The 26,417-nt window shown below is 47.5% G+C and overlaps 1 protein-coding gene across 1 annotated transcript in view; it reads left to right on the top strand.

Moving 5' to 3' along the window:
- Positions 1–10,890: 10,890 nt before the first annotated feature.
- Positions 10,891–26,417, top strand: part of TNN (tenascin N) — a 51,711-nt gene continuing 36,184 nt past the window's right edge. Inside the window, exons 1-5 of the mRNA XM_060009658.1 lie at positions 10,891–11,296; positions 12,473–12,847; positions 13,973–14,236; positions 17,923–18,108; positions 19,450–19,539. Of these exons, the coding sequence (XP_059865641.1) occupies positions 10,891–11,296; positions 12,473–12,847; positions 13,973–14,236; positions 17,923–18,108; positions 19,450–19,539 (1,321 nt within the window). The remainder of the gene's footprint in view (positions 11,297–12,472; positions 12,848–13,972; positions 14,237–17,922; positions 18,109–19,449; positions 19,540–26,417) is intronic.

Here is a 26,417-nt window from a genome sequence, read left to right on the forward strand (position 1 = left end):
AAAGCACCCTCTGCCCCTGTTCCCATCACCAATCTCTGTGAATTCTGTCTTGGACAGGGCGAAGGGGCTTATGGCCTGGGGTCACATCTAGCTCTGGATTCTTGCTTCCTCTGAACTCTATTGCACTGTGTCTTACATCTTATGGCTGTTTCCTTCTCTTTGTGCAATGCTGACCTGATGAAGGACCCCACTCCTCTCCTTTGATTTTTTTTCTTCCTTTCAGGCCAGTGGGGGGAAAAAGTCCTTTTCAGGTTCTTTTCCATTATAGGTTATTACAAGATATTGGGTTTTGTTTTGTTTTTGTTTTTTGGTCACACCGCGTGGCACACAGGATCTTAGTTCCCCAACCAGGGATTGAACCTGCACCCCCTGCATTGGAGCAGCAGAGTCTTAAACAACGGACCACCAGGAAAGTCCCTGTTACAAGATATTGAATAAAGTTCCCTGTGCTGTACAGTAGGTCCTTGTTATTTATTTTATATATAGTAGTATGTATCTGTTAATCCCAAATTCTTAATTTATCCCTCCCCCACCCCGAAACTAACGTTTATTGAACCATCATTGTGTCCCTGGGACTAGTCAAAATTCTTTACACGTATCAACTCATTTAATCCTCACCATAGCCATATTATTCCTCTTTTAGAGAGACGTAAAAGGAGGCAGGAAGGCGTTAAGTCAAAAGTCATTTGCAAGTAGCAGACACAAGCTTCAGACACAAGCAATCTAGTTCTGGACACACCCTCACACTTCTGGGGGCAACTCCTTGATCCCCCATCTCTCCTGTCCTCTTCCTTCTCCTTCTCTCCCTCCGACAACGTTTGATTTCTATGGAGGTGAATGGAAAACACGTGGGCTCCTTCCATCACGTTGTAGATCTGCGCTCCAGAATCTGCCTCAGGCAGGGCAGGAGAGGGGTGGAGGGTAGGGCTGTGACCTATTGGAATAGCTCTGGTTTGTAGAAAGTGTAAAGGCCTGGCCATCTGATGGCAAAAGGGGAAGGGTGCTGTGAAAGGGTACCTCTATGCTTTCCTGGAGATGGGGGTCTTCTGTGGGTGGTGTGTGGGAGGCCTCTGGGAAGGGGTAGGGGCCAGAATGGGCTGTGGAATGGACTCCCTGGGTCTGCTATTGCTCTCAGGTGTCCTCAGAACCCCGCCACTCCCAGCTGTGAGCTGATGGAGGGAGGAGGTGGGGGAATCACAGGAGGTTCTGTCTCTGAGGGTCTCTGATCATTTCTTTCTGTGATGAAGGTCTCTTCCTATTTTAAAATGGTAGACAATAAATCCCAGAGTGGCTGAAACAGAAAAAGAGAGAAAGAGACTTTATGAACGCACTTGCAAACCAAGCTCTTGGCCAGGAGACATGCAAACTCTTTCAATAACCTTATTCTGGACCTACTTAAATGGAAACAGCCTCCTGTATTTTTAGCTGCTGTGTAATTGAAGTAATAATGAAGGGGGAAATGTGTATTTTTTTTTTTCCTTTCCTAGTTAGAGTAAGAAAGAGTTGCTCTTTATCTCTTAATAGAATTTTTGCCTGGAAGAGGAAGGAAGACCCCAGAGTCCTTGTTGGCTCCTCCCCTCGTCTGGATGGGATTTAAACCCAGAGAGGGAAGCCGAGGAAAGGAGAGAACGAGGGACAGACAAGCACCAAGGTCTGCAGCCCCAGGGGCCTGGCTCCCGGGTGGCAGAATTGTTGGAAGTGGTGCCCAGCAGCCTCCAAGGTAAGAGCACCAATCTCTGAAGATTTTACCTGTGCGAGGGAGGATGGTGGCCAGGTGGGATGAAATTCACGTGCCTCAGTTCCTGAGCCTGAATATCCAGGCAGTGTAACTGGTCTCCTATCACCTCCATAAGGAGTGAAAACCCAATTACAAAATATTTCCCAGGACCTGAGTAACGTGTCCTTAGATAGTAGTATATTTGGTTCCGCGACTGGGCCAAGTACAATATTCTTCTTACTTGGCCAGATGCAGTCTGTGTTGTAGGGAAATTTCTACCTGGAGTAATAGATTTTTATGTTAAATGTTTCTTTTAAGTCTAGTGTGTTCTCATCTCTATTTTGTTGTTGCTGTTGTTCGCTTCTTTACAATGTCAAAAATCTCTCTTTTTGTAATTTATCTGTTATAGCTCACTTTTTTAATCCTAAAATGACACTTTTATTTCGGTTGTGATCAGGAAACTATTATAACTTTTTCTTTTTCTGGATTTTGTATATACCAATTAAGATGATGTTTGTGAATGTACTTGAAGAGCTTCAAAGTTTATTCAAATGTTAAGTTTCATCAGTTTTGATTCTTATTCGTAAGAGGACAACTTCTCAACATTCTCATGCTATTACCCTCACAATGCCGCAAAGAAAACATTTTGAAACATTTCAAGAAATGATATGGTGGGCTAATTTTTGGAGGTCTTTTTATTTATTTATTTATTTTTATGTTTGAGAGAGAGCTGGGGGAAGGAGAGAGAAAGAATGAGTCAGAACAATCACTTAAAAGCACAGAACTGAGTTGCTTATATAAGCATTAAAAAAAGAACAAGTCCTAATATAAAAACAGGAAACTGCCCACATCTGGACATAGGTTAACCACAGTGCCCAAAGTCCATTGGTTCTTGGAGAAGCCAAAGTATCAGGTGACACCTGATCAGCCAGGACTATAGATTGGTAGCTGGCAGAACACAGGATCTTCATGGAAAAAAATCAGTGATTTTTGGCCTTTGGGCATTTGTTGGAGACTCAGAGTTAAGGTGTTGGGAGAAGGGACTCAGGAAGGAATAAAGAGTACCAACATCAGTATCATTTTCCCAGGGAGGAGGGAAAAAAAACCACCTGACATTCTTTTATGCAATTCTGAATCCTGCTATGTCCCCAAGTATGTGGGCTGCAACTGACTCCTAGAAGAGGGAAAATAGGACAGCATGACTTCAAATCATCTTGTGGCTTCTGTTTCCATTCTAGCCCTGTTCTGTGGTTTGAAATGAAGGGTAGACTGAGGTCTGTTCCTGAGAAGTTGCCTGAGGAAATTGTGCCCAGACCCAGTGGAAACTCTTGTCCACCCAGTGCTCATTCCAGAGCCTTTGCTCCTATAGGATCTGGATACAGACATGAGATCATGGTTTAGGTTCTGCAGCAGCATCTGGAGCTGCCAATCTGTGAGCTGATGATGCTAAGATCTCAGACCTGATCCCTGGCTGGGCAGGGGCTTTGCCGGGTTTCACCGCAGTAGACTCACTGCTAATGCCAACCAGCCACCTTCTGAATATGTGCTGTTGGCTTCAGAGAGGCCCAGGGAGAGTGGGTGGAGCAGTGCAAGTCCTCGGAAATTAACAAGGAAAAGCCTCTCCTCTTTGATAGAAGGCTGGAACTTTGAAGTTATTTCAATATGTGGAAAACCACATACTAAACTAAAGAAAGGAATTGCAACTTTTTCATCAGGTGCCTCTCTTCATTATCAATCAGTTGAAGTAGAGTTTGTCATCAGATGCCCTAAGGACCACGGGGAATAAGGCTAATTGTATATAAGGTAATACTTAGTCATTTTGGATACTGGGTATTTGGTTTGATGGGATTTGAGGTCCCTGAATTCTTGCACTTGTGTCCCTTTTATCTCCTCCTTGTAGAAAATGGTAGCCACCATTCTCATCACCCATTTGAGCCTTTGCAAGGTGGATCAAGATTCAGTTGATAGAAAAAAACAATCACACAAGCCTGTGGCCACCCATGAAAAAGTGATTGAGTGCTGAGGCTGAGTCAGCAAATGCCACCCTTTATCTTTTCAAGCCTATGGCATATGGCAGACTTGATGGAAAGAGTTCTTTTGGGAAAAGGGGTATTGCATGGCAGTGTGAGGTCTCTACAAAGATTTCTTGGGCATTCATTGGGTGTATTCCACTGAACTAGAAGAGTGGCCAGGGTGGGGGTGGGGGGAGAAATGATGCCTGCAATATGACCATATTAAGCCTTATCACATGAAATCAATTTTTCATTCTCACCCACACCCAGCTGCCTCGTGTCCTATAGGGTAGGGGTCGCCAGCCCCCAGGCCGTGGACCGGTTGAGCCATCGCCCTCATTGCTCGCATTACTGCCTGAACCCTCCTCCCCCCGCCACCCTCCCTGTCCGTGGGAAAACTGTCTTCCACGAAACTGGTCCCTGGTGCCAAAAAGTTTGGGGACTGCTGCTATAGGGAATGCCTGTGTAGAGAGTTCAATGTTGCAGAGATTAGAAATAAAAGTGTTGTATATAATTGGTCTGTCTGGAGTTGGACCCAACAGAAACAGTATGGCCTTGTGCATCATATGTGCTTGCAAACTGAAGGAGAAAGAGACACAGAGGTGAAACCCGTTACCTAAGGTCTCCAGTCCAGGATGAGTTGAGCCAGGGCAAGTCCTCAGTTGCACGAGAACTTGCTCTCCTAGACTGAGTATTTGGGTCAAAAGACCCTAGATTCACTCAATGTCCAGGCTGTAGATCACTGGTAGAATACGCCCAAGGGAGTTTGGGGAAGGAGTAAATTTTCCAGGGGACTTTTGTGACATCAATGTATCCCTAGCTACCCACCTCCCTCACTTTTCCTTCATAGTTCAATGATGTCCACCCTGTCATTTGGGGATAGAATATCTTCTTTTTAAGTGATTCCACTAGAAACCCAAGATAATACAGTTTTTCTAAAACCCAAAGTAGCACTCTTATTTGCTTGTGGTTAACTGTAAGGGCAAGATGAAGTCATAAGAGAACCCGAGAAAACCCCAAATTTAAGTAGAAAGATCTGTAACGGTGGCTAAGGAATTGGCTGCCACTCTCTTTGGTGTAAGTAGTATATTTTATTCCTACCCTTCTTTGGAGAAAATGAGGTGACACGAAGATCATCAGCTCTAAGATTGGAGAGGACCATCTGGGATCAGAGTCCATCCTTCTCCTCTGGCCAAAGGCTTGGTTGGTAACTGACCCTACAGACAGAAGTCTTCGTCTGCTTTGTGTTTCCTAGGAAGGGAATTTTCCAGCCTCTCTTGAGAAGTGACTAGAATTTAACCTCTCTATGGGACAAACACTAATTTATCTTTCCAGGGAATCATCCTTGGTACTGCGCAGAGAAAAGTACAGGCATAGGATTTAGTTACTGAGCAACTAATGTTTAACTGAGCGCTCAGTACGCCTTGGGTTTCCTTTATTTCCAGGAGAACCCCTCTCTTAAATATCCAGGAAGGAGGACATTTGGTCTCTTTTTCACATGTAGTAACCTTCTCATTGGATTTTTTTCATTTGAGGCAGTACATATAGCAAAGAGATAAAGAACACAGATATGCAGAATGGGCTGACCTGGTGCTGGTTCCAGCTTTGCTGCTTATTAGCTGTGTGTCCTTAGGCAACTTAACCTCTCTGAGCATGTGTAACAAAGAATGACATCAATTGACTCCCAGGATTTTGAGGATTAAATGAGAATAATGTCTATAAACTGTCCAGCACAGTACCTGTCACCTAATAGAGACACATGCAGAAAACCCAGTGGCTATTATTATTTACACAAAATATTACTTTGGCCAGGACTGTGCTGCGAGGCTGTGAATATGGAGGGAATCAACACAGTCATGGCCACTGTCATCCCTAAGCTTATAGGGATGTCTGGGCTAGGAACTCACACACAGATTTGGGAGCTGTCAGTGTTTGGCTGGAAGTTAAAGCCACAGGGGTAGATGTGGCCACCAAGAAAGAATGAATAGGGCATAGATGTAGAGGCCGGTGACATCAGTGTGCCTCCAGGGCTGAACCAGGAGGACCGTCCACCCTTTTCATGGTGCTTCTAGTTCATCGTCACCAGGACACACCTCAAAGAGCCTTTCTCGAAATAGCAACAGCAGGCAGCATTTGTCCTGAGTCTTAATGTGCCCTGGCTCCCATTTCCCACATCACCTACCACCCATCCTGCAGTCAGAATTAAAGACATGTTCAGTCAATGAGACTGATTCTTGCGGATGTCTGGTTTCCTGCGTGCACATTCCCAGCATGCAAACGCCCTTCGGTACATTCCTTTAGCAGTTACCTCTCTTTCGGTGGGAAACTATTCCTCAACAGAATAATCATCCCCATTCAGAAACTTATTATCCCGCATTTGTCTGAGTGACATTAGCTGCCCTCACCACCCCTCCCCATCCTTGTAGAGCTCAGTCTGTGGTCGCTGTGCACAGAAGAGGCGGGGAAGTCATCCCTTCCTTATGCTGATTTTCCTGCCACGTGTCGAAGGGAGAGAGCCAGAAGGCTTCTCCTGCTGCTCATTAACCTTGACAGAAGCGCTAGGCTGAGGACTTCCCTGCTCTCATCTTCTTTCGAGCAATCACCCTGCCCAGGAAAATCTGAGCTCAATGTGTGGCATCCGAGAGGCTGTAATTAATGAGAACGTCTTGCTATAACTCAGAAGGACGGGTGACAGCAAACGTTCCTACAAGGGCTTCTGGGGTTACTCCTATTCCAGGCTTCAAACACAAACACTGTGAGACGGCTATGCGCAGCCCTGCTGCGGCTTGTGGCAAGAGTCCATGGCTTTTTTGCATTCGTTCAGAACTGCTGAAAACCATCTGCACTCCATTTATATCATGGGGAATAGTGAGCCGCAGGCTGAGGTTGGGGGGTTGGATGCCAACAGTGGACAGAGAGGTCTGAAGCCTGCCTTTTTAGCTCTATCGTTGCCTGGGAAGGGGAGTTTTGACAGCGCAAACTCGCGTGCAGCCCATCCAGAGTAGGTGCTTTTCAGATCCATTGGTGTGGTTATTGGTGATGGCAGAGCGCTCAGGTGTTAACAGCTCAGTTAGTGGACACCATGTGTCTGGGTTCCAATCTGCGATCTTGCACTATCATTGCATAATCTGGGGCACATTGCTTGTTGCCTCTGAGCCTCAGTTTCCATCCTAGGGAGTAAGCAGAGAATGAGTGTGTGTGACTGATCTATCGTTGGGCTGAACTTTTGAAGATAGCAACGGTGAAATATCATAATTTTTTTCCTATACCTGCCTTCCAATCACTCTACTGGTGTTCTTCACCTCCCCCATCCTCTGACAAAAGTCTCAAGCAGATTCCAGGGCTTTTCTGGTCATTTTGGGGGTTGGAAGAGAGCGCTTTTGTGAAAGCCAGGTCCATTCCCCATATCAGAGCCTCAGTGTCCTATCCAGACCGTGTCTTTTCTTTTCACCCAGTTTAGGCCGATGCTGGAATCCACAGATGAGCGGGAGGGCAGGGGACCGCGGTTGGCCCGGTGCTTTCTTTCCTGCATCCCCCCAGTCCAACCGGCACGTTGCTGACCGAGGCAGGGAGGGATGTCAGAAGAGAAGGGAAAAGGTGTCTTTATTTAGCGGGGGCTGGTGCAGTTCCCTCCGGTTGTCAGAAGCCCTTGTTATGGCGGCTGCTCCCAATGCTGGCTCCACCTGCCCCCTCTTTTATTCAGACAGTCCGCATTCTACGTTCTGTCAGCTCCTCTGGTAGTTTGCCCACTGGGGTGAGCTGTGGGGCTGCACCGTAACTCTGGCCCCAGCGGCATTGTTTCTGTGACACGGACTTGACCTATGGCAGGACTTAGGTATCCTTGTCTCCCCACACTCTGGGGTGCAAGCCCCTCCCTCTGTGGCCTCCCTCCATTGTCTGCTATGCAGCCTGTTTCAGGCAAAATCCCATCTCTGAATTCCTCCAGGCACGGGGCAGGCACTGGTCTCTTACCCTCCACCTCCTGTGTACCTCAACCTCCCAGCCCCAGAAAAACCTTCGGTAGAGCAGCTTTCTTTAAACTGTGTGGACACTTATTACCCACTGTCCAAATCACCTGACAACAAGAAATGTCTCACTGACCATTCCATTACCTCTGCAAGGTGTTGCATCCAGTTTCTGGGAGGTAGTAGGTGCTCAGAAAAGGTGAGCTATTACTATTATCAACAATACATGCTTCAGATAATAGAAAGAGCCAAGAAGGAGCGTGGGGCAAAGGGGTAACATGAAGAAGAACTTTCCTTTGGAGTCATTCTGTTGAGTTTGCAGTGGTGGCATGACCTTTGGGTACAACATACAGGACATTTTTCCAAAGGAGGGGATTGCATAGAAATGGTATACACTGAACTCATTTGCTCTTTGTATCAGAATGTCAGTCGTATCAATGCAGAACAAGCACAGGCTTGCAATCAAATGCACTTAAATTAGAATCTTGACTCTGCTGCTTACTAGTTGAGCAACTCCTGGTAAGTGAGTTTACTTTCAACACCTGGTTCTTCACCCAGGGTAAGGAGAGTAGCACCAATCTTACATGAGGATTAAGTATGAGGATTACTGCACGTAGCCAGTGCCTAGCACGTAGCGGCAACCTGACAAATAACATTTAATATTATTGTAATGTTATTATTATTTTTTTACATAACAATTCTGCCAGGGTCCTTCAGCCTCTATTTCCTCCACTTTCTGCTACTGAATAAATGATGACTATTAAGAATTAAAGATTTTACACAGTATTAGAATTTGGTTTCATGACTAGGAAGTTGTCTTCCTTTTCCGAAGTTATCTGCCCAGGTCAATTCTTTTGATGGTGCTTTGCTGACTTCAGCTATGTATTTGGAGAAGAGGCAGCATCACATGAGGGCACATGGGGGACTTCTAGGAGCTAGCAATATTCTAGTTCTTTTTAAAAAATTTTTAACTGAAGTGTAGTTGACTTACTACATTATATTAGTTTCAGGTGTACAATGTAGTAATTTGATATTTTCATAAGTTACAAGCCATACAAAGTTATAAAATATTGACTATATTCCCTCTGCTGTACATTATATCCTCGTAACTTATTTATTTTAGACCTAGTAGTGTGTACCTCTTAATCCACTTCACCTCTTTTGTCCCCCCCCAACCCCACACCCTCTGGTAACCACTAGTTTGTTCTCTGTATCTGTTTCTGTTTTGTTATATTTATTCATTTGTTTTGTTTTTTAGATTCCACATATAAGTGAAAACATACAGTATTTGTTTTTCTCTGTCTGACTTATTTCACTAAGTATGATACCTTTCAGGTCCACATTATTCTAGTTCTTAACTTGGGTGGTGGTTCCATGGCTGTTGCCTTTATAACAATCCATTAAAACTATACAATTTATGTTGTATGTTCTTTTCAATATTGATATCACCCTTCCCAATAAAAAAGAGATAACAGAGAAAAGGAAGTCATACTCAGTAGTTGATTAAAAACCAAACAAACCTCAAAACATTTATTGGGCCCTTACTATGTGCTTGGCATGGCGCTAAGTGCTTTCCACATACAACGCAGTCAAGCAGGCACTGTCATTCCCACTTTACGGCCGAGGAGACTAAAGCTTAGGATAAGGTAGTCTTCGCAAGGCTAGACACCTAGGACCTGTCCGATTCGCCCTTTCAGTACGTCGCAGTTGCCTTGCACAATGGGGCAGGAGAGCCCGGGCTTGCATGGGACACCAGGAAAGGACTAGGCTTCCTGACTTCTTCAATCTCTGGTCCAAATGCTTACGAGTCTCGAGTTGGTCACAGAAGTCCATTGTCAAGAGGCAGCTCTGCAGATTGGTTTCTGGATGACAGCCTGACTGAGAGATGTCCTGGTGACTGAGTGCCTGGAAGTCAGTGGGAGGCACAAACCCAGTCCCTGTGGTCTGCCCTGACTCGGCTTGTTAGTATGGGGCAATATACTGAGGGGGGTCGGGGGCACCAGGGGAGAGGGGTCCTCTCACACACTGATGGTGCAGGAGGCCCTCACCTCCTGCTGGCGGTAGAGGTGGCAGAACCTAACAGCCAGCTCTGGTCCGGGTGGTCTGACTTACTAACCACCTGAGCGCTGGAGGAGTGGAGGCTGACTGAACCCCTCAGCACATGGGCCTCTGTGCTCCTGCCTTGGGAGGTCCCCAAGAGGAACTGGCCTTGGGTCCTATCCTTATGAGGCTTACAGCCTCGCATGGACACGAGCTGCATACAAGAGTGATTACAACACAAGAATAACCGCCAAGAGATGCACAGAGGGACCAATACATTTTTCTGAATGCTTAGCAGAAGGAGAGCTAGTTTCCAGCCGGGGTGAGGCAGGGGGTGTGAGAGAAGACTTCGTGCAGAAGGTATTTTTATTAGAAATTCTCTTCTTTTGCTGGCTTGTGGGCAGAGGTGGTGAGCAGGACACTGGCCCGGGGACTGAGTACAGCCTCTACCCAGGTCAACATGCTCTATCCCTCGAGCCTTTGCCTCCTCATCTGTGTGAGGCAGTATGATGTTATCGTGACCAGAACAGACTCTGGAGCCAGATTTCCTGGGTTCAAATTCTGCCACTCTCGGCCGTGTGCCTGCAGGCAAGTCATTTGAGGTAACTGTGCCTCAGTTTCCCTATCTCTAAAATGGGGGTAACAGTATATTCCATGAAGGGTTGTTGTGACGATTGAATGAACTTATAAATGTAGAACATTAGAATAGTGCCTGGCACACAGCTTGTGCTCTATGTGCAGCTATGATTGTTGGTGTTGTTAGTGTGGGGGTGGTATTAGGGTCAAGTATAGATCAGGGATTAGGGCGAGCAAAGCCTGGTACACAGTATGCCCTGACTACAAGACGTTGTTCTTGTTATTACTGAAGTGCAGGTGAAATACAGAATTAGAAATGAAAAGGAGGGCCTCGAGGGAGTAGGAACAGTGTCAGCAAAGACAGGAGGCAAGAATGAGCAATGTGTGAAGAAGGAACAAAAAATAATCTAGTTCAGGTCCTCCATACAGGAGGCAATCTCTCTTCTGGTTTCTCAGCTTCCTGTGGACTCTTAGAATCCGTTAAAAAGGCCAATTTCCATCAGCTAATCTCCATGGCTTGCTTTTGCATGTTTTTCTGGATGCAGGCCTCCTGGAGCATCTGCTCCCCGTCGCTCCAAGGATGGGTCTCCAGGGGATGTTCTGCTTCCCCCTGGGGCTCCTGTTTGGCTCTGTGCTCTTGGTGGCCTCAGCCCCGTCCGCTCTCGAGTCTTCTGGCTGCAGCAAGAAGGAGCAACAGGTCACCGTCAGCCACACCTACAAGATCGATGTGCCCAAGTCCGCCCTGGTCCAGGTGGAGGCTGACCCCCAGCCCCTCCGTGATGATGGAGCCTCACTCCTGGCCCCAGGGGAGGCTGAGGAACAGAACATCATCTTCAGGCACAACATCCGCCTGCAGACACCCCAGAAGGACTGCGAGTTAGCAGGCAGCATCCAGGACCTCCTGGCTCGGGTGAAGAAGCTGGAGGAAGAGATGGCGGAGGTGAAGGAGCGGTGTAGTGCCCAGCGCTGCTGCCCGGGAGCTGCTGGTGAGCTCACCACCTGGTATCCATTCAACAAACACTGAATGAGCACCTTCATGTGTTCCGCCAGCCTCATGAGCACCCCGCCTCTCACTCTGGGTTTTCTCTAGGGGGTGCCACCATTGGCGCTTAGCTTCCAGGGGTTACCTTCAAGCCTGAGCAGGGAGGGACCAGCAACCCTTTAAGTGAGTCTGGACTCTTGGGTCAGTGCTTCCGGATGAGAACGCTTTTGGGTGCAGTTTTACCTGGGGATCCAGTCTCTATTGTAAGGGAAAGCAACGGGTTAGAGAGGAAAGCTCAATGGCCTTGGAGCTAGACAGGACTGGGTACAAATCCCAGTTCTGCCATTCTTTAGCTGTGTGACTTTGGGCAAATTCCTTAAGTTTCCTCAACTGTCCATTGAGGAGAATTCTATCAGCTAGTCTAGTTCTGAGAACTACGGATGATGTACAGAAGATTCCCAGCCATTAGGCAGAAAATCGTGAACTCTTTTATCAGTAATAAAACACTACAATTTTTTTTTTTTTTTGCGGTACGCGGGCCTCTCACTCTCACAGCCATGCTGACTGGCCCGCCCTCCAATTGCCTCTTGCTGTCTGGGGTTAGAGAGGGGAGCCTGGTTAATCCTTCTCCCGTCTGCCACCCCCATAATGAGATTGGGCTATTTGATAGCTTCTGCAGATCCACTTTTCCAGGCTTCACTTTGGGATCATTTCCCAAGGACCCAGCCTTGCTAGGTCCAGCCCCCTCCAACCAAGCTCTCACCCAGCCTGGAGCTCTCCTGCCTGGCCCCGGAGCCCTGTCCCTTAGTGTAAGCTGGCCCGCTGACATCCAGGTTGGAGCATTTAAGGCGGCTTCATATAAAAGTACTAAACAATTAGCACCATTCACAGGGGAAGGAACCAAGAGAAGTCAAAGGAGCGCTCGGGATGAAAAGGGAAAGGCAAATGTGGTCCCTGTGGCTATTCAGACATAAAATATATCAACAGATGGCGCAGGTCCTCCTCTGGCCTAGGTTGGAAAAGGCAGACTCCCTGTGTTCCCCATAGGCCCTACCCTCCTCCACAGAAAGAGCTGTGCAGGACCCTGAAATCACCAGCCTGCTCTTAGGGGCCCCAGGGAAGGAGATTCCCCGCTCACAAGCCCTCAAGTCCCAGCTGACTGTTTTCCTCTCTCGGGCAGGTCTGAGTCACCACTGCAGCGGCCACGGGACCTTCTCCCCGGACACCTGCAGCTGCCACTGCGAGCAGGGCTGGGAGGGCGCCGCCTGCGAGCGGCCCGCCTGCCCCGGCGCATGCAGCGGCCACGGGCGCTGCGTGGACAGCCGCTGCCTGTGCGAGCAGCCCTACGTGGGGGCCGACTGCGCCTACCCCGCCTGCGCGGAGAACTGCAGCGGGCACGGCGTGTGCGTGCGCGGCGTCTGTCAGTGCCACGAGGACTTCACGTCTGAGGACTGCAGCGAGCGGCGCTGCCCCGGCGACTGCAGCGGCCAAGGCTTCTGCGACGCGGGCGAGTGCTACTGCGAGGAGGGCTTCACAGGCCTCGACTGCGCCCAGGGTGAGAGCAGAGATACGGCTTGGCCCGCCTCTCTTCTTAACTTGCCCCGGCGGTCCCCACGGCACCGTTTAACCATTAATTACATTTTGTCCTAAGAAGGGCACCCCCCCCCCACCTTTCGCCTACATCAGAATCCCCTGGAGGGCCTGTTAAAACACAGATTCCTGGACCCCTCCCGCAGGTTCTGGTTCAGCAGGTCTGAGGGACGGCCTGAGAACTTGCATTTCTAACAAGTTCCATGCTGATACTGCTGGTTTGAGGACCATAGTCTTACCTGATGGTGTGTGCCTGTGTTAGGTGTTACTGAATGAAGTCTTATGGCCCCAGGTGTTACTGAATGAAGTCTTATGGCCCCTGCTCAGGCCCTAGCCCTGCTGAGGCTCTCTGCCTGGTTAGGGGAGGGTTCTGGCTCTAGCAGCCAGTAACAAAACTTGAGCTGAAATCCACAAAACACAAGCTTTACTCAGTGGCCAAAGAATGGAGAAATGGTAACTAAGTTCACAGATCAACTTCTCCCACACCTGGCAAGAGAGATTTAATCCTAATGAGTAAAGACAAAGGGAGTAGGAGTGAGGCTAATGGCGGGGAAGCATATGCTTTAGTCTACCTGAGAAGGAGCAGTGCTTTTTCGAGGGAGTGGGGAGCCACTCTCTTTTCATCCTTTTTTGGTCCTTAAAGTCCCAGTCATGGCTGCTGGCAGGTGTGTCATTTAATATGCTAATGTAGTAAAATGAGCATAGAGTGAAACTCAGGGTCTGTCAGAGGTCAGATTCACCATCTTGGTCCCAGCTGCTTCCATCTTTTTTGTTTGTTTGTTGGTAGCTTCCTTTCTCATCCCTGGACCATTTAATTTAAAGATTTATGTTAACTCCTGCTAAACGTGGAGGCTGGAGGGTTTTGAACAAAGACTTGGAGCAGCTCTGGCAACATAGGGGGTCAATATTAACTCCTAACCAGATAATAACTTTTGGGGGTCCACACTGGTGCCTTACACAGGCTCTGTATCCTCCACACCCACTGTCATAGTGTTAAGTATAAAGTAGGTGCTCAATGAATACATATTGGCTCTGGATTCCCACCCTTCTTTCCTCACCGTCTGCATGCTTGTTCCTGTTCTGTGTGCAGTGGTTGCCCCCCAGGGTCTGCAGCTGCTCAAAAGCACAGAGGATTCCCTGCTGGTGAGCTGGGAGCCCTCCAGCCAGGTGGACCACTACCTCCTCAGCTACTACCCCCTGGGGAAGGAGCTCTCTGTCAAGCAGATCCAAGTGCCCAAGGAGCAGCACAGCTATGAGATCCTTGGCTTGCTGCCTGGAACCAAGTACATAGTCACCCTGCGCAACGTGAAGAAAGAGATTTCCAGCAGCCCACAGCATCTACTTGCCACCACAGGTGAGGAAGCAGCCAGATGCCCCAGGTTTCCCAGTAGAGGCTCTGTTTTAAGCATTTTCTTCCATTGTCCCCACAAGTACCCTTCTACTACCCCAGGCTATTGCCCTGATTTGGGGTTTGGAAAACATAGCTGTTGCAATCCTAGGTTCTGAAGAAAAGTATCCATTCTTGTTCCTCTCTCTTTCCTCCATGATTATTGGGTCCTCCAAGCCAGTGATGGAGCCTGCTGGTTTGGGGCTCACAGCATCTTCTCTATCCCTGAGATTAGTGAGGTCTGATTGCCCTGCACCCACATACAAGCAGCCTTGGAGTACACCTGCATCCGCAGGCCCTCACTGAGCCACTGTGACCATTCAGCAAGATCAAGCTGGTATGGATGGGGGTCTGCTGAAGTCACCTGTATCAATTAGATTCATCCCAGCAGAAAAGAGAGGGTACAAACAGGGTAGCTGAAGGAAGTTTAATGAAGAGGTTATTTATAGAGGTATAAGTAGGGTTTAGAGGATGAAACACTCTAGGACTAGCATCAGTGGGGATCCACCCCAGTCTGAAGGGGCAGGGGATGGAAGTTGGTACTGAGACCCAGAAAGGACTTTAGGAGAGGGCTTCCTGATGGTAGAGGGATGCAGGCAGTCTACTGTGTCCAGACCAGGAGGGAGTGAGGAGATCAGTTGCCCTCTTCTGGTGACTCTCAATGGCTGAACATGACCAGAAACCAGAGGTCCAGGGAACCAGGCTAATGCATTTCATAGACGTCATAATCTGGGATACAGAGCAGGAAGGAGGATGGATCTGGAGTGATGGAGTCTCCAGGGCACCACTAAAGGCTATCAAAATGCTTGGAAGGACAAGCATCATTGCTTATTCTTTAGAAATTCTTATTTTCTCATGGAAGTACTTGAGGCAGCCTAGATCTTCAAGGGTTTGGAGAAACCTAGTTGTTTGAGTGATTTGGATTCATTCCTTTTCTCAGCATACTTTATTGAACATTTACTATGTGCCAGGCACTGTCCTAGATGCTAATAAAAATGAGTTGCCTCCATCTTGCCCTAAACTCTTGAGGAAAATCCAGGGACATCCAGGTGGATGGGCCTTTGACATGCAGTGTCTCTGGAGAATCATCAGACTGCCTGTCCTTTTTGGTGGTAAGGGTAGAATAGCGTAGGGATAGCTCAGTGTTGGAAAGAGCCAGGAAGGACTTGGCATGCTTGGGAGGGCAATTTGTGATTGCCTTTGTCAACGCCCTCCAGCCAAAGACCCCTCAGGGCACCCCTGTAGTTGAACAAGTTGGGTTTATTGATGGTTGCAGCATCGGAGCACACACACCATGGGGGACCGTGGGTGCCTCAGTAAGACAGTGTAAGAGGGGACTGGTGTAGAAGTTGGGCTTGTATTAGGTGATTTGGGGGAAGAGTTAAGGAAGCAGGGATTTGCTTTGGATTGCATGCTGTCAGGAACTGGGGGTAATCCTTTGATTGGTATCTTAGTGAATCTTATGTGGAAAGAGGGCAGACTAGATGGAGGCTAAAGCTGTCATTGGTAAAAAAGGAACAGTCACTCATACCAGTCAGGAGGGAGGATGTTTAGTCACTTTTGTGAGTTGGACAATGTTTCGTTCATGTTTTGCCTGGGTGCAGATGTGATCTTGGAATCGTCTCGTTTGGTCTTAATTTGGCATGGCCACAGAGCACCTTGTCTGTGTTGATGTCCTGTGGAATTGTTTATGTTCAACAGGAGAGCACCAAGGCCCACCTGTGAGAGCCAGGCCAGCTCCCAGCTGTCGGGCTCCTTTTCTCTTTCCCCTTTTTTTTTGGCGGTACGTGGGCCTTTCACTGTTGTGGCCTCTCCCACTGCAGAGCACAGGCTCCGGACGCGCAGGCTCGGCAGCCACGGCTCACGGGCCCAGCCGCTCCGCGGCATGTGGGATCCTCCCGGACCGGGGCAGTAACCCGTGTCCCCTGCATCGGCAGGCGGACTCTCAACCACTGCGCCACCCCATTTTTGTCTGTGGCTGCATCTGCATTTAGACAGGACGGTGCTCACAGCCTCTCAATGAAGAGCTGAGACACCTGTTGTGAAAGTCTTAGCAACCCCTCTAGGCTTCTTGCTCTAGGGACTTGTAAAATCCTGTGACTGTGAAGTCGTCTTTCTAATCGGATTCAAGTGAAACCCATTCTGGTTTGCTCCTCCGGGGAGCCTCAGCCGGAGAGACACTTATCCCCATAATCATCTTGAACCTTTTCATTAAGATCCTGCTTTTTCACTTGTGAGCCATGTAGGGCCCCTTCTGTAATCCTTGAGTCACTTTCATTACTCGCCTCTTGACCTGTTCCCTCAAGGAATTCCCAGCTTTGAGGGAAGAACCTGGAAGCGAGCAGGTAGAAGGCAGAGCTTGGGCCGGAGTGCTTCAGGGGAAACGCTCCTTGAGCTTCTTTATCCATAACAGAGGGAATCAGAAACATTCAGAGCCATGGGACCTTGAGAGCGTAGAGTTCACCCCTTGACTGGTGCACAAATTCTCTGTCCTACGTCCTTGACAAGGGGTCAGTCAGCTGGTGGGAACACCTTCAGAACCAAGGCACTGGAGGTGAGGAAGGGGCGAGGCTGAAAGTCTGGGGGCTTGTCTTTCCTGTTACAAACTTCAGGCCAGGTGACATCGGCCTGGGATATGGACATTGGAACTCAAAGTGTTCCCAGAGACCCCAGACCCCTCTTCAACACCACCCAACAGTTCTTCCCACAGAGCCACATCAGCGATACATTCCTTTGTAATAAGCATTATATTTTCATCTTTTTCTGAGTGGAGGGGTGAACATTTAGCCATGAATACTTTACGATGGGAGTTCCCTGGTGGTCTAGTGGTTGGGATTGCAGAGGCCTGGGTTTGATCCCTGGGTTTGGCTCAGCGTGGCCAAAGTACAAATCAAATAAAATAAAACACTGCACTCTCTTAAAAAAAATACTTTACTGTGAATAAATGTGCACAGTAACTCTCTTCCTTCACAGGATGTACCGGTGGGGCAGCTGAGGACACCAGGTACCTGGTGGAGGTACTAAAATTTGGTAGAAGGTGCAGGAAGGATACTCAGAAGGACCAACTTAAAATTCTCCTACTTCATAGCTTTGCCTGTGTTTAATCCTTGTAGGAGAATTTGAGAGAAGGGGAAGGAGCTGTGATTTGGGAGACTGAGGAAAGAGCTGGTTGTATTACCAGTGTTATACTCCAGAAAATTGGAAATACATTTCCCAAACTCTACCTGGAGGGGCCTTGAGCTTCTCATCCTGAGGTTGAGTCTCTGTGGGCAGGGCCTCTGCAGCTAAAGGGTGAGTGTTTAGTTCAGAGCTGTGTGAACCCTGGCCGAGTGGGTTGGCTGGTTGGCCTAGGAGGCAAGGTTCAGGGTTTGGCCACAGCAGCGTGGACAGGGCGGACTGCATGGCATCTGATGGGGTGGGATGGGGGAGAGGCTTCCCGAAGGACAGTCTATCCTCCATGCACAATGTGAAAACCAACCATTATTTGCTACTTTGGTAGTTCTAGGACACCTCCTAAGGACTGTGTCCTGGGGCTGAAGCCTGCTTTCAGTGTGTCAAGAAAGGGAGCTGACCTGGGAGCCAGTGTCTTGTTACAGACCTGCAGGCCCCTGATGTTCACTGCTTTCTCTTGCCCTCCCTGACCCCTGCCCTAGATCTTGCTGTGCTTGGCACTGCCTGGGTGACGGATGAGACTGAGAACTCCCTCCATGTGGAGTGGGAGAACCCCCCGACCAAGGTGGACTACTACAAGCTGCAGTATGGCCCCCTGACAGGGCAAGAGGTGGCCGAGGTCACCGTGCCCAACAGTAGTGACCCCAAGAGCCGGTATGACATCACAGGTAAGAGCCAACACTGGGGATGTGAGATGTTTGCTGGTGGATGCTGAGGCGGGGACGGTGTGTGCAGAGGGGACCAGCATCTGTAGCACTCAGGTGTGCACAGAGGGTCCTGGGGCCTTGGGAATCACCTGAACCCTGACCCGGGAACTCCCAGAGGTGAGCCCACTCTGGGGGCCCGAGGTCTCTGCTCCAGCATTCCAGCACTGCCTCTGGAAGCTTGGAGCACCTGGGTAACAGATTACATATCCGAAATGTTCTCCCAAGTCAGCTAACCCTCTGGAAGCCCCTGTCTGTGTCTCGGGGTGGATTTGATGGGATACAGACATTCCTTTTGGAAGAACTGTTGTGTGTGTGTGTGTGTGTGTGTGTGTGTGTGTGAGAGAGAGAGAGAGAGAGAGCGAGAGAGAGAGAGAGAGAGAGAGACATTGGTTGACTGAGGTTGGTTCGTTCAGTGCCATATGTGGAAGGAGCTGAGCTAGGCGGGCCTGGTGTAGGGCGCTCCTATCCCAGGTGACAGAGCTAACTCTGGGAGAGCTGGAAATCAGATGGCTGCAAACAGAACGGGGCCACGTAGGGCTGGGTAATGTTTTGTGACACCTGAAGTTTGTACAATTTTCAGTGTCCTCTTTAAGAAAAGTAATACACAAGCACGAATACCCAATTCAGCACATGGCCTTGGAAGGGGCTGGTGCAGGTGAGGGGCCCTGAGGCTTTTTAGCTCCACGGTGAGTCCTCCTCTGGGGCCTTGTCCTGCCATCTACTCCCTGCATTCTGTCTTGAGAGGTCATCTTGCGGTTCTCAATGTTTTATGCGGTGGCAAATCGCTGTTTGCCCGCAGTTCACCACCAGAGTCTGAATATTTGTGTCATGAGAAACAGTCATTCAAGTTGCCGCTACAGAGAAACAACAAACAAAGATAAAGAAAAAAGAAAAAGAAAGGGCAAATTAAAGCAAAGAAAATAAAGAGGGAAAAATTAAGCTAATTATTACAATGGGGAGGAAAGAAACTTTCGAGGGAAAAGGATTGTTGGGAGCAGAAAAACATTTGGGCTGTAAATACAATTGGGAAATAAGGTCTCAGTGGTCCAAGGAAGGAGCTGGAACTCCATTAACGTCATCTCATCCGCTCTGGCCTGCGCTTCATGACGGATAAGCTCCGCAGTGATGCCTCGTATTCCACTGGTCCTGCAGCTCTTTAGCTGCCTTAGGTAGATTATAGTCTTGAGGAGAGAAGCTTAGCCCTCTCCACACCCTCACAGGAGAAATCCTGGGGAAGAGCAGTGCTGGGGCTCGAGGGTCTGGAGCCTGTACTCACACCCAGCACTGGCTGCTTGTCTCTAGGTCTGCAGCCCGGGACAGAATATAAGATCACAGTCGTCCCCATGAGGGGAGACCTCGAGGGCAAGCCGATTCTCCTGAACGGCAGGACAGGTAAGAACAACGGGGAGGCACTATGAATGCATCTCATGTTTGTATTCTGATATTTTCTTGGCTGACTCCTCTTTGGATAAAAACTCTGGGATCTGTGTGTAGAGACAGCCTGTCTCTTTGTGTACTGACATCTTTTGGGGGGCAGGAGAGGGGAAGCAAACTTCTTCTATTTCAAATATGTTTTGCCGTTGAAAATCTCTTCCAGGATCCTGGAGTCAAGGGGAAAGGCCATTTCCAGCACCTTTCTGCTTATTTTAATAGCTTCAATCACTGGGGTTTTTTTTTTTTTTAAGGCATTTATTATCTTGGACCTAGGCACACAGCTCCACATTACTTAAGACAGGTGATTTATAAATTTTTTCTTGTCATTCCTGTGGTGTTTTCATGACAAACACACTCAGGGAGTTTGCTTTAAAATGTCAAAAGATATTAAAGACTTTCACATGGGAGTAGCAATAGATTTAGCATCTGCAGATTGAGAAAATATACAATGACAAACGTTGCTATAAATGAGTAACATGTGACAGTCAGTTTGTAATTTATTAATCAGAAAAGAATTTGAAATCCTTGTAGTTACATATGCAAGATATCCTATGTAAGTTTTAGTTTTTAGGCAGTGCTTGAGCCTGTATTGAATTGTGAGCCTCCTGCGGTCACCCTGTGCTCCTGCCAAGTCGAGTCGGGAGGTGGTGATCTAGAGCCTACAGCCACCCGCTAGAGGCTAATCCTTGGAGCCGGCAAAGAAGGGATCTTTGAATTTTGAGACTTCCTTGAAAAGTTTCGTAGTTCTTTTCAGTTCAGTCCTGGCAGTAGCTGGTTAGGGTGGTGAGAATAAGGGTGAGATGGTGCAAGAATTGAGTTCACTATTTCAGCTGCCAAATAGGTTGCATATCTGGAGTGTGAAAGAGTTGTAGAGTTGGGCAATTATAAAAGATACTTTAACTTTCAACCATACAGTATAGACTGTGCAGCCTGCATGAATGGTGAACTAGTGAAACACGTTGGTGAATTCGAAAATGGCAAGTCCTTCCTTGCTTCTAGTGCCTTTCTCTTCAGCTGTGAATTAATTGAGAGCCTACCATGCACAAGGCATTATACCACTAAGCACTTCTCATAAATTATCTTTTAGTTCTCATGATAATCCTGTGTGGTAGGTCCTATTATTATTTCCAAGTCACATATAAGACAACTGAGGCTTGGAGAGATTAAGCTCAAGGTTGCCCAGCCGGGAAATGATAGGGCTGGGATTTGAACCCAGGATGTCCACTTTGGTGGACCCCAAACTAAAATGCCACCTACTTTTACTTCTCTGTCCATTATTTCTGGTTAATTTTCATACTGTTTACTCCCTAACTAAAAAAAAAAAATTCTGTGAGTCCTCATTGTCTTTGGATAACATAGACTTCTTTTATCTTGGCCTCTGTGGGCCCCTCCAACCTGGGCCATTGTTCTCAAAACTTCCCAACAGGAAGCCTTCCTGCAGCTGGACTGTTCTTGGGGCTCCCTAACACAGAAGGTTTATCTCTACCTCGTGGGTTTGGTCGTGTTGTTACCCCTGCCTAGGAAATTCTCCACTGTTATCTCTAGCTATCAATTAATTCAGTTCAACAGACATTAATTGCAGAGTACCATTGGGTCCTAGAGACACAAGCCCTTTAGATACTTCCAAAGATGATGAGCTCTGGTCCCTGCCCTTCAGGGGCTCACAGCAGTAATATCGCTCATCCTTCTGGGTCATCTCCAGCATTAGCTGCTCCACTGAGGCCTTCTCGGACAATTTTAAATGGCAGCCATCTTTGCCTTTGAATTTCTAGAGCATTTAATTACATATGGCCTTGAATTGCTAGTTAACCTTTCAAGCATATTATCCCAACTAGAAGTTGAGCATTCAAGAAATGTTTTTTTATTGTCAATACTATTCTAAAAGCAGGATGGGATATTTTATTGGATTGCAAATAAATTTGTGTTATGTGTCTTACCAACATGAAAATAAAAGACACAATAATTTCTAAGGTCAGGAAGCACTCTCAAACCTGGCTAGACAATTAATGTAAGGGGGAAAAAAAAATCTCTCTTTTCTCCAGGTGTTTTGCATTCCATGAGATGGAAAAACACTGGCATATAAGAATGGCATAAGCATGTGCAGGGAGGAAATGGCACAGTTCAGGTATTTTCCATTTAACGAGTCACTCAGTGGAACTAATACCATGAAAGTGAAAGGGTCGATTGGAAATGCTCACCCTGTTAACATACTCAAAGCGCGCTGAAAGGCACTTCTAGAAAGGCAAGGCTTTAGAAACAGATCAGTTTCCGGAGAAGCAAGCACCGGCCAGGCCAGTGTCTCCAGGGAGAAATGTCCCTGAACTCCTCCATCAGACTGTCACAGCCACTTCACATCAAATGACAAGAGAGGCAGGCCCCTAACTAAGAGGTGATGCTATCCCTTTTTTCTTCATTTCTCCATCTGTAAAATGAAAGGTTGGACTAAATGCATTTCAAGTCCCTTCTCTTATTTTTTTTATGATTATGATTTTTTAATCATGTCTGTAAGTCATGCCTTTCCATGGTAAGTCTAAAACAAAGGACCGCTTGCTTTGTTATAATTTCCCACGCTCCCATGCACAGCAGAGCATAGAGCCTAGCATATTCGCTTAACAATTTTCTCAGAACTTTTCCCCTTAGACTATGTTATGAAATAGAAGTTTTGGCAACTCTTATTATCCTTTTCACTTTTTATTGCTTCCCAAACACAATGCTTCATTTTGAAATGGCCCAGCCCCCAAAACTTTCCTTCTCAAACGCCTTCATGTTTCAAGATGAGCTCCTGTCAACACTCAGAACTCCTGTCTCTCACAGCCTCCCCACACATACACCCAACAGCTGAAAAACAATGAGGATCTCTAGCATTTGTGTGTTCTAGGTACCGTGGGGCTTCATAAACATTATATTCGGTCCTTCTAAAAGCATTGTAAGCATTATTATTCCCGTTTCACAGGTGAGAAAATTGAAGCCTACAAAGTTTAGGAGATTCAGAGTGAACTAGTGAATGGCATTTGAATTTAGGTTCGCTTTCCAGAAGCAAAGCTAGAGGATAGCAGGAAGGTGGGTTGATCTCTTTGCGTACATTCTCTACAAATGGTGCCTTTTGAATAATGTTATTGCCACAATGAAAAGCAGTAGAGGAGACCTGAGAAAGCATAGCTACTATAGTCCAGAGGCACCTCTTCCGTGAACTCACCTTCAAACCAGTAGCATAGGCCCTGTCCCCCATCTCTGCCTCCAAACCCATAATATCCTCATGGATTTCAGACCTTGGTTGTTCCATTTTCCACTACGCCACCTGGGTGACTCACAAGTGGCCGTTGTGAATGGAGAAGGCTGTCCCTAATGCCTGTGGCCATGGGTTGGAGTGCGGACCCGTGCTGTTGGGTTTGCCAGCATAGACTGAGGACAGCCGTGCCCTACCCAGTCCTGTGGTGAATCTTGTTATAAAGTGGAATAATCTTTCCTGATGTGTCTAGAGCTCTTAATTAGCCTTTTCTGTATCCTCAGTTTTGTAAATTAAATCTCTGACATGGGGCTTACCTTTATTCCAATACATGCACTCAAAAGTGAATCCTATCTATCAAGCCTCTTAAATCTTGTTTTAAATCTCCCTAACCTCAGTGGCCCTGAGAAAGGTCCCACCAGGGCAGCTGGTGTCCAGCAGGTGGGAAGTTGCAGCCTGAGGAGGAAGTTGGGGCTGGGGTGGCAGGGCCTGTCTCCCAGTTGAGGCTGCTGCTGGGACTCCTGTAGGATTTGGCCAGCTGCTGCAGCTACCAGAAGGCTTTGTTCCACGGCAAAAACTATTTGTGGTCCTCACATTCCTTCTTGGCAGAGAGGGGGGTTTTGGTCCTGCTAAGCTGGCTTCTTCCAATGATGTGGCGTATTGTGCAGGGTCACAATATCACTGAGGCTTTCCTTCTACATCTGTATCTTGGCGTCTGATTCCCATCCTGAAATTTATCAAAAAAAGAGCAGCTCTTTGAAGAGCCTCCTACTGACTTAAGTTGTTGTTGTTGTTAGGGAGTTGAGAGAAAAGGGGCAGGGAGTCCTGAGTTCCAGGCTGGCCCAGCCTCTCACTGGCTTTATGGGTTTGGAGAAGTCCCATCTCCTCTCTGAGCTTGGTCTCTGTAACCCTGACATGGTGTGATTCTATTTTTCCTTCCTACCTTCTCACTCTTCATAGCCAAGATGTCTTTTCCTGGTTCTCCTCCATTCCTGGGGGTGCTGGGACTATTGGCGGGGGAAGGAGCTTCAGGGCTGTGTGTCAGAAATCAGGCCTTGTGTCAGAAATCTATACTCTCCTGAATTGGTTCCCATAATCACTGGTGGCAGCTTATCCCTGTTCACCCAAGTGGGATGGACTGGCCTCAATCCATAGAAAGTGATGGAAAGACAACATTCAGTTTCTTCTTTGAGGGTCATTCTCTCATCTTTCTGATCTCTGCTTTCCTAGATGTTAGAGTGTTATAGTGGCTGCCACAGAGCTAAATTGTGTAATCCCCAGAGGTAGCCCCTCATCTCACGTTCATTCCTATGTGCTTTTTATCTCTAAGAAAAGGTGTGTTACATAAGCTTACTTTTTGCAAATAACCTACAAAACTCTAATGTGTCTAAAAAACCAACTGCCATTGATTGACCACATACTATGTGCCAGGAGCTTTTCATACATTACTCTATCTAACCTCATAATAATAACATAATATTTCCTCCATCCACCCAGCTGGATGTGATGGATCTTGAGAGGGCTGCACACACAGGCAGCCCTGACCCTTCAAAGCCATGGACCTGTGCTGAGGGTTCTGGCAGCCATGGTGGCACGCACTGATCTGGGGCAGGGAGTGGTGGTGGGAGGCACTTCTGGGGCTGTGGGTTGTACAGATGTGGGAGAGGATGAGGGCCAGGGACTTCAAGAGGCAGGACTCTCTGAGTGTTCCCCATCTTCACTTTTCCAGTCCAAATGTCCCCACTCCCGATTTGGTACCAATTTCCCCCTATTGACATATCACCATTGGAGGCTCTCTTCATTGCCTCCCTGTCATGTGCAGAATCATGCTATGCACAGAAAGGGGCAATGGGATGAGGTGGGAGTCCTCTCCCCTGCTGTGTACACTTTTTCCTGAGCATCCTCTTAGAGCCTACTCGAGCCCCCAGAGGCCCAGGACATGGCCCTGTTAGTGTCTGTGTTCTGACTGCACTGCCCTTTCATCCCAAGAGGCCCACTCTACCAAATGGGTATGAGGTATGCCCAGACCCTGTCTCCCAGAGGCAACAGTCTGGGACCATTTCCTCTTTCTAGTTGCCACTCCAAGTTCCAATCCACTAGTGCTTCTGGGTTTCAGGTTGCAAGAAATTTTCAGGTCATACTTTATCTATTTTATTTGTAGTTTGGTATTATCATTCTTAGTAGTAGTCGTAGTTCCATAAGAAGAGGCCGATGGTAGTGCCACTTAGCCTATGGTGGTATAAGGTGGAAATGTGTAGTCTTTGGTAGATAGGACTGGGTTCAAATCTTGGCTCTACCAGTTAATATGTCCAAAAGTAAACCCTTGGTCCCATTCCTCTCCCTAGCTTCTACTGAAAACCCTGCCCTCCCTCAGATCTCCCCATCTCTGTAAATGGTCACTCCTTTCTGCAAATTGCTAAAGACCCAAACCAACAAGTCATTATAGCCCACATCAAATTCATGAGCAGATTCTGGCAGCTCTGTCTTTGAAATCTCCCCAGCCCACTTTCATCTGCCACAGTTGTCCACGTTCCTGTCATCTCATACATAAACTGTTGTAGCAGCTTCCTAGGTGACCTCCATTCTTGACCTGCAATAGTCTGTACTCTCTGCAGCAGCCAGAGGGGTCCTTTTATAAAGCAAGTCAGATCATGTCATTCTCCTGTGAAAACCCCCCAGAAGCTTCTTATCTCATTCAGTGCAAAAGCCAAGTTGTTACAATGACTTTCAAAGGCATCTATTTGCCTCTTCACCTCATTGGCCTCACCTCCAGCCACTCGACCTCCTCACTTACTCTGTCCGGATGCACTGGCCTCCTGCTGTTCCCCAAATATGTGGAGCAGGGTCTTTGAACTTGCTGCTCCCTCTGCCGGGAATGAGGTTGCCCAGATTGCATGTGGCCCAATGCCTCATTTCATTTCAGTCTTTGCTCAGCTGTTACCTTCTCACTGACCTTCCTTCTAAAATCACAAATATCTTTTGTTCCTCACTTTCTAATTCCTTTGCCTTGCCCTATTGGGCTTCCCAATACTATCCCCACTTGTTTATTGTCTGGCTCTTCCAGGAGAACGTAAGCTCCCTGGTAGAGAGTCTTTATTCTCTTCATTGCTTATATTAGTTTCCTAGGGCTGCTATAACCAAGTACCAAAAACTGGGTGGCTTAAAACAGAAATTGAGTGTCTCACGGTTATAGAGGCTAGAAGTCTGAAATCAAGGTGTCAGCAGGGCCACGCTCTCTCTGACAGCTCAAGGTGTTCCTTCTTTGTCTCTTCCAGCCTCTGGTGTTCGTTGGCAATCCTTGCATTCTTTGACTTGTACACGAAGCGCTGCAATCACACGGCTGTCTTCTTCCTGCGTGTCTTCATCTTGTCTTTCCTTGTATGTGTCTGTCTCTGTGTCCAAATTTCCCCCTTTTATAAGCACAGCAGTCATATTGGATCAGGCCCACCCTAATGACCTCATTTTAACTTGATTATCTCTAGAAAGACCCTATTTCTAAATGAGGTCACATGTTGATGTACTTCGGTTTAGCACTTAGATATACCTCTGCAAAGGGCGGAGGACACAACTCATAACACTGCTGAGTCCCCAGCTCCAAGTAGGCACTCAG

The sequence above is a fragment of the Delphinus delphis genome, chromosome 1 (genome assembly GCF_949987515.2).
Source record: "Delphinus delphis chromosome 1, mDelDel1.2, whole genome shotgun sequence".
Lineage (NCBI taxonomy): Eukaryota > Metazoa > Chordata > Mammalia > Artiodactyla > Delphinidae > Delphinus > Delphinus delphis.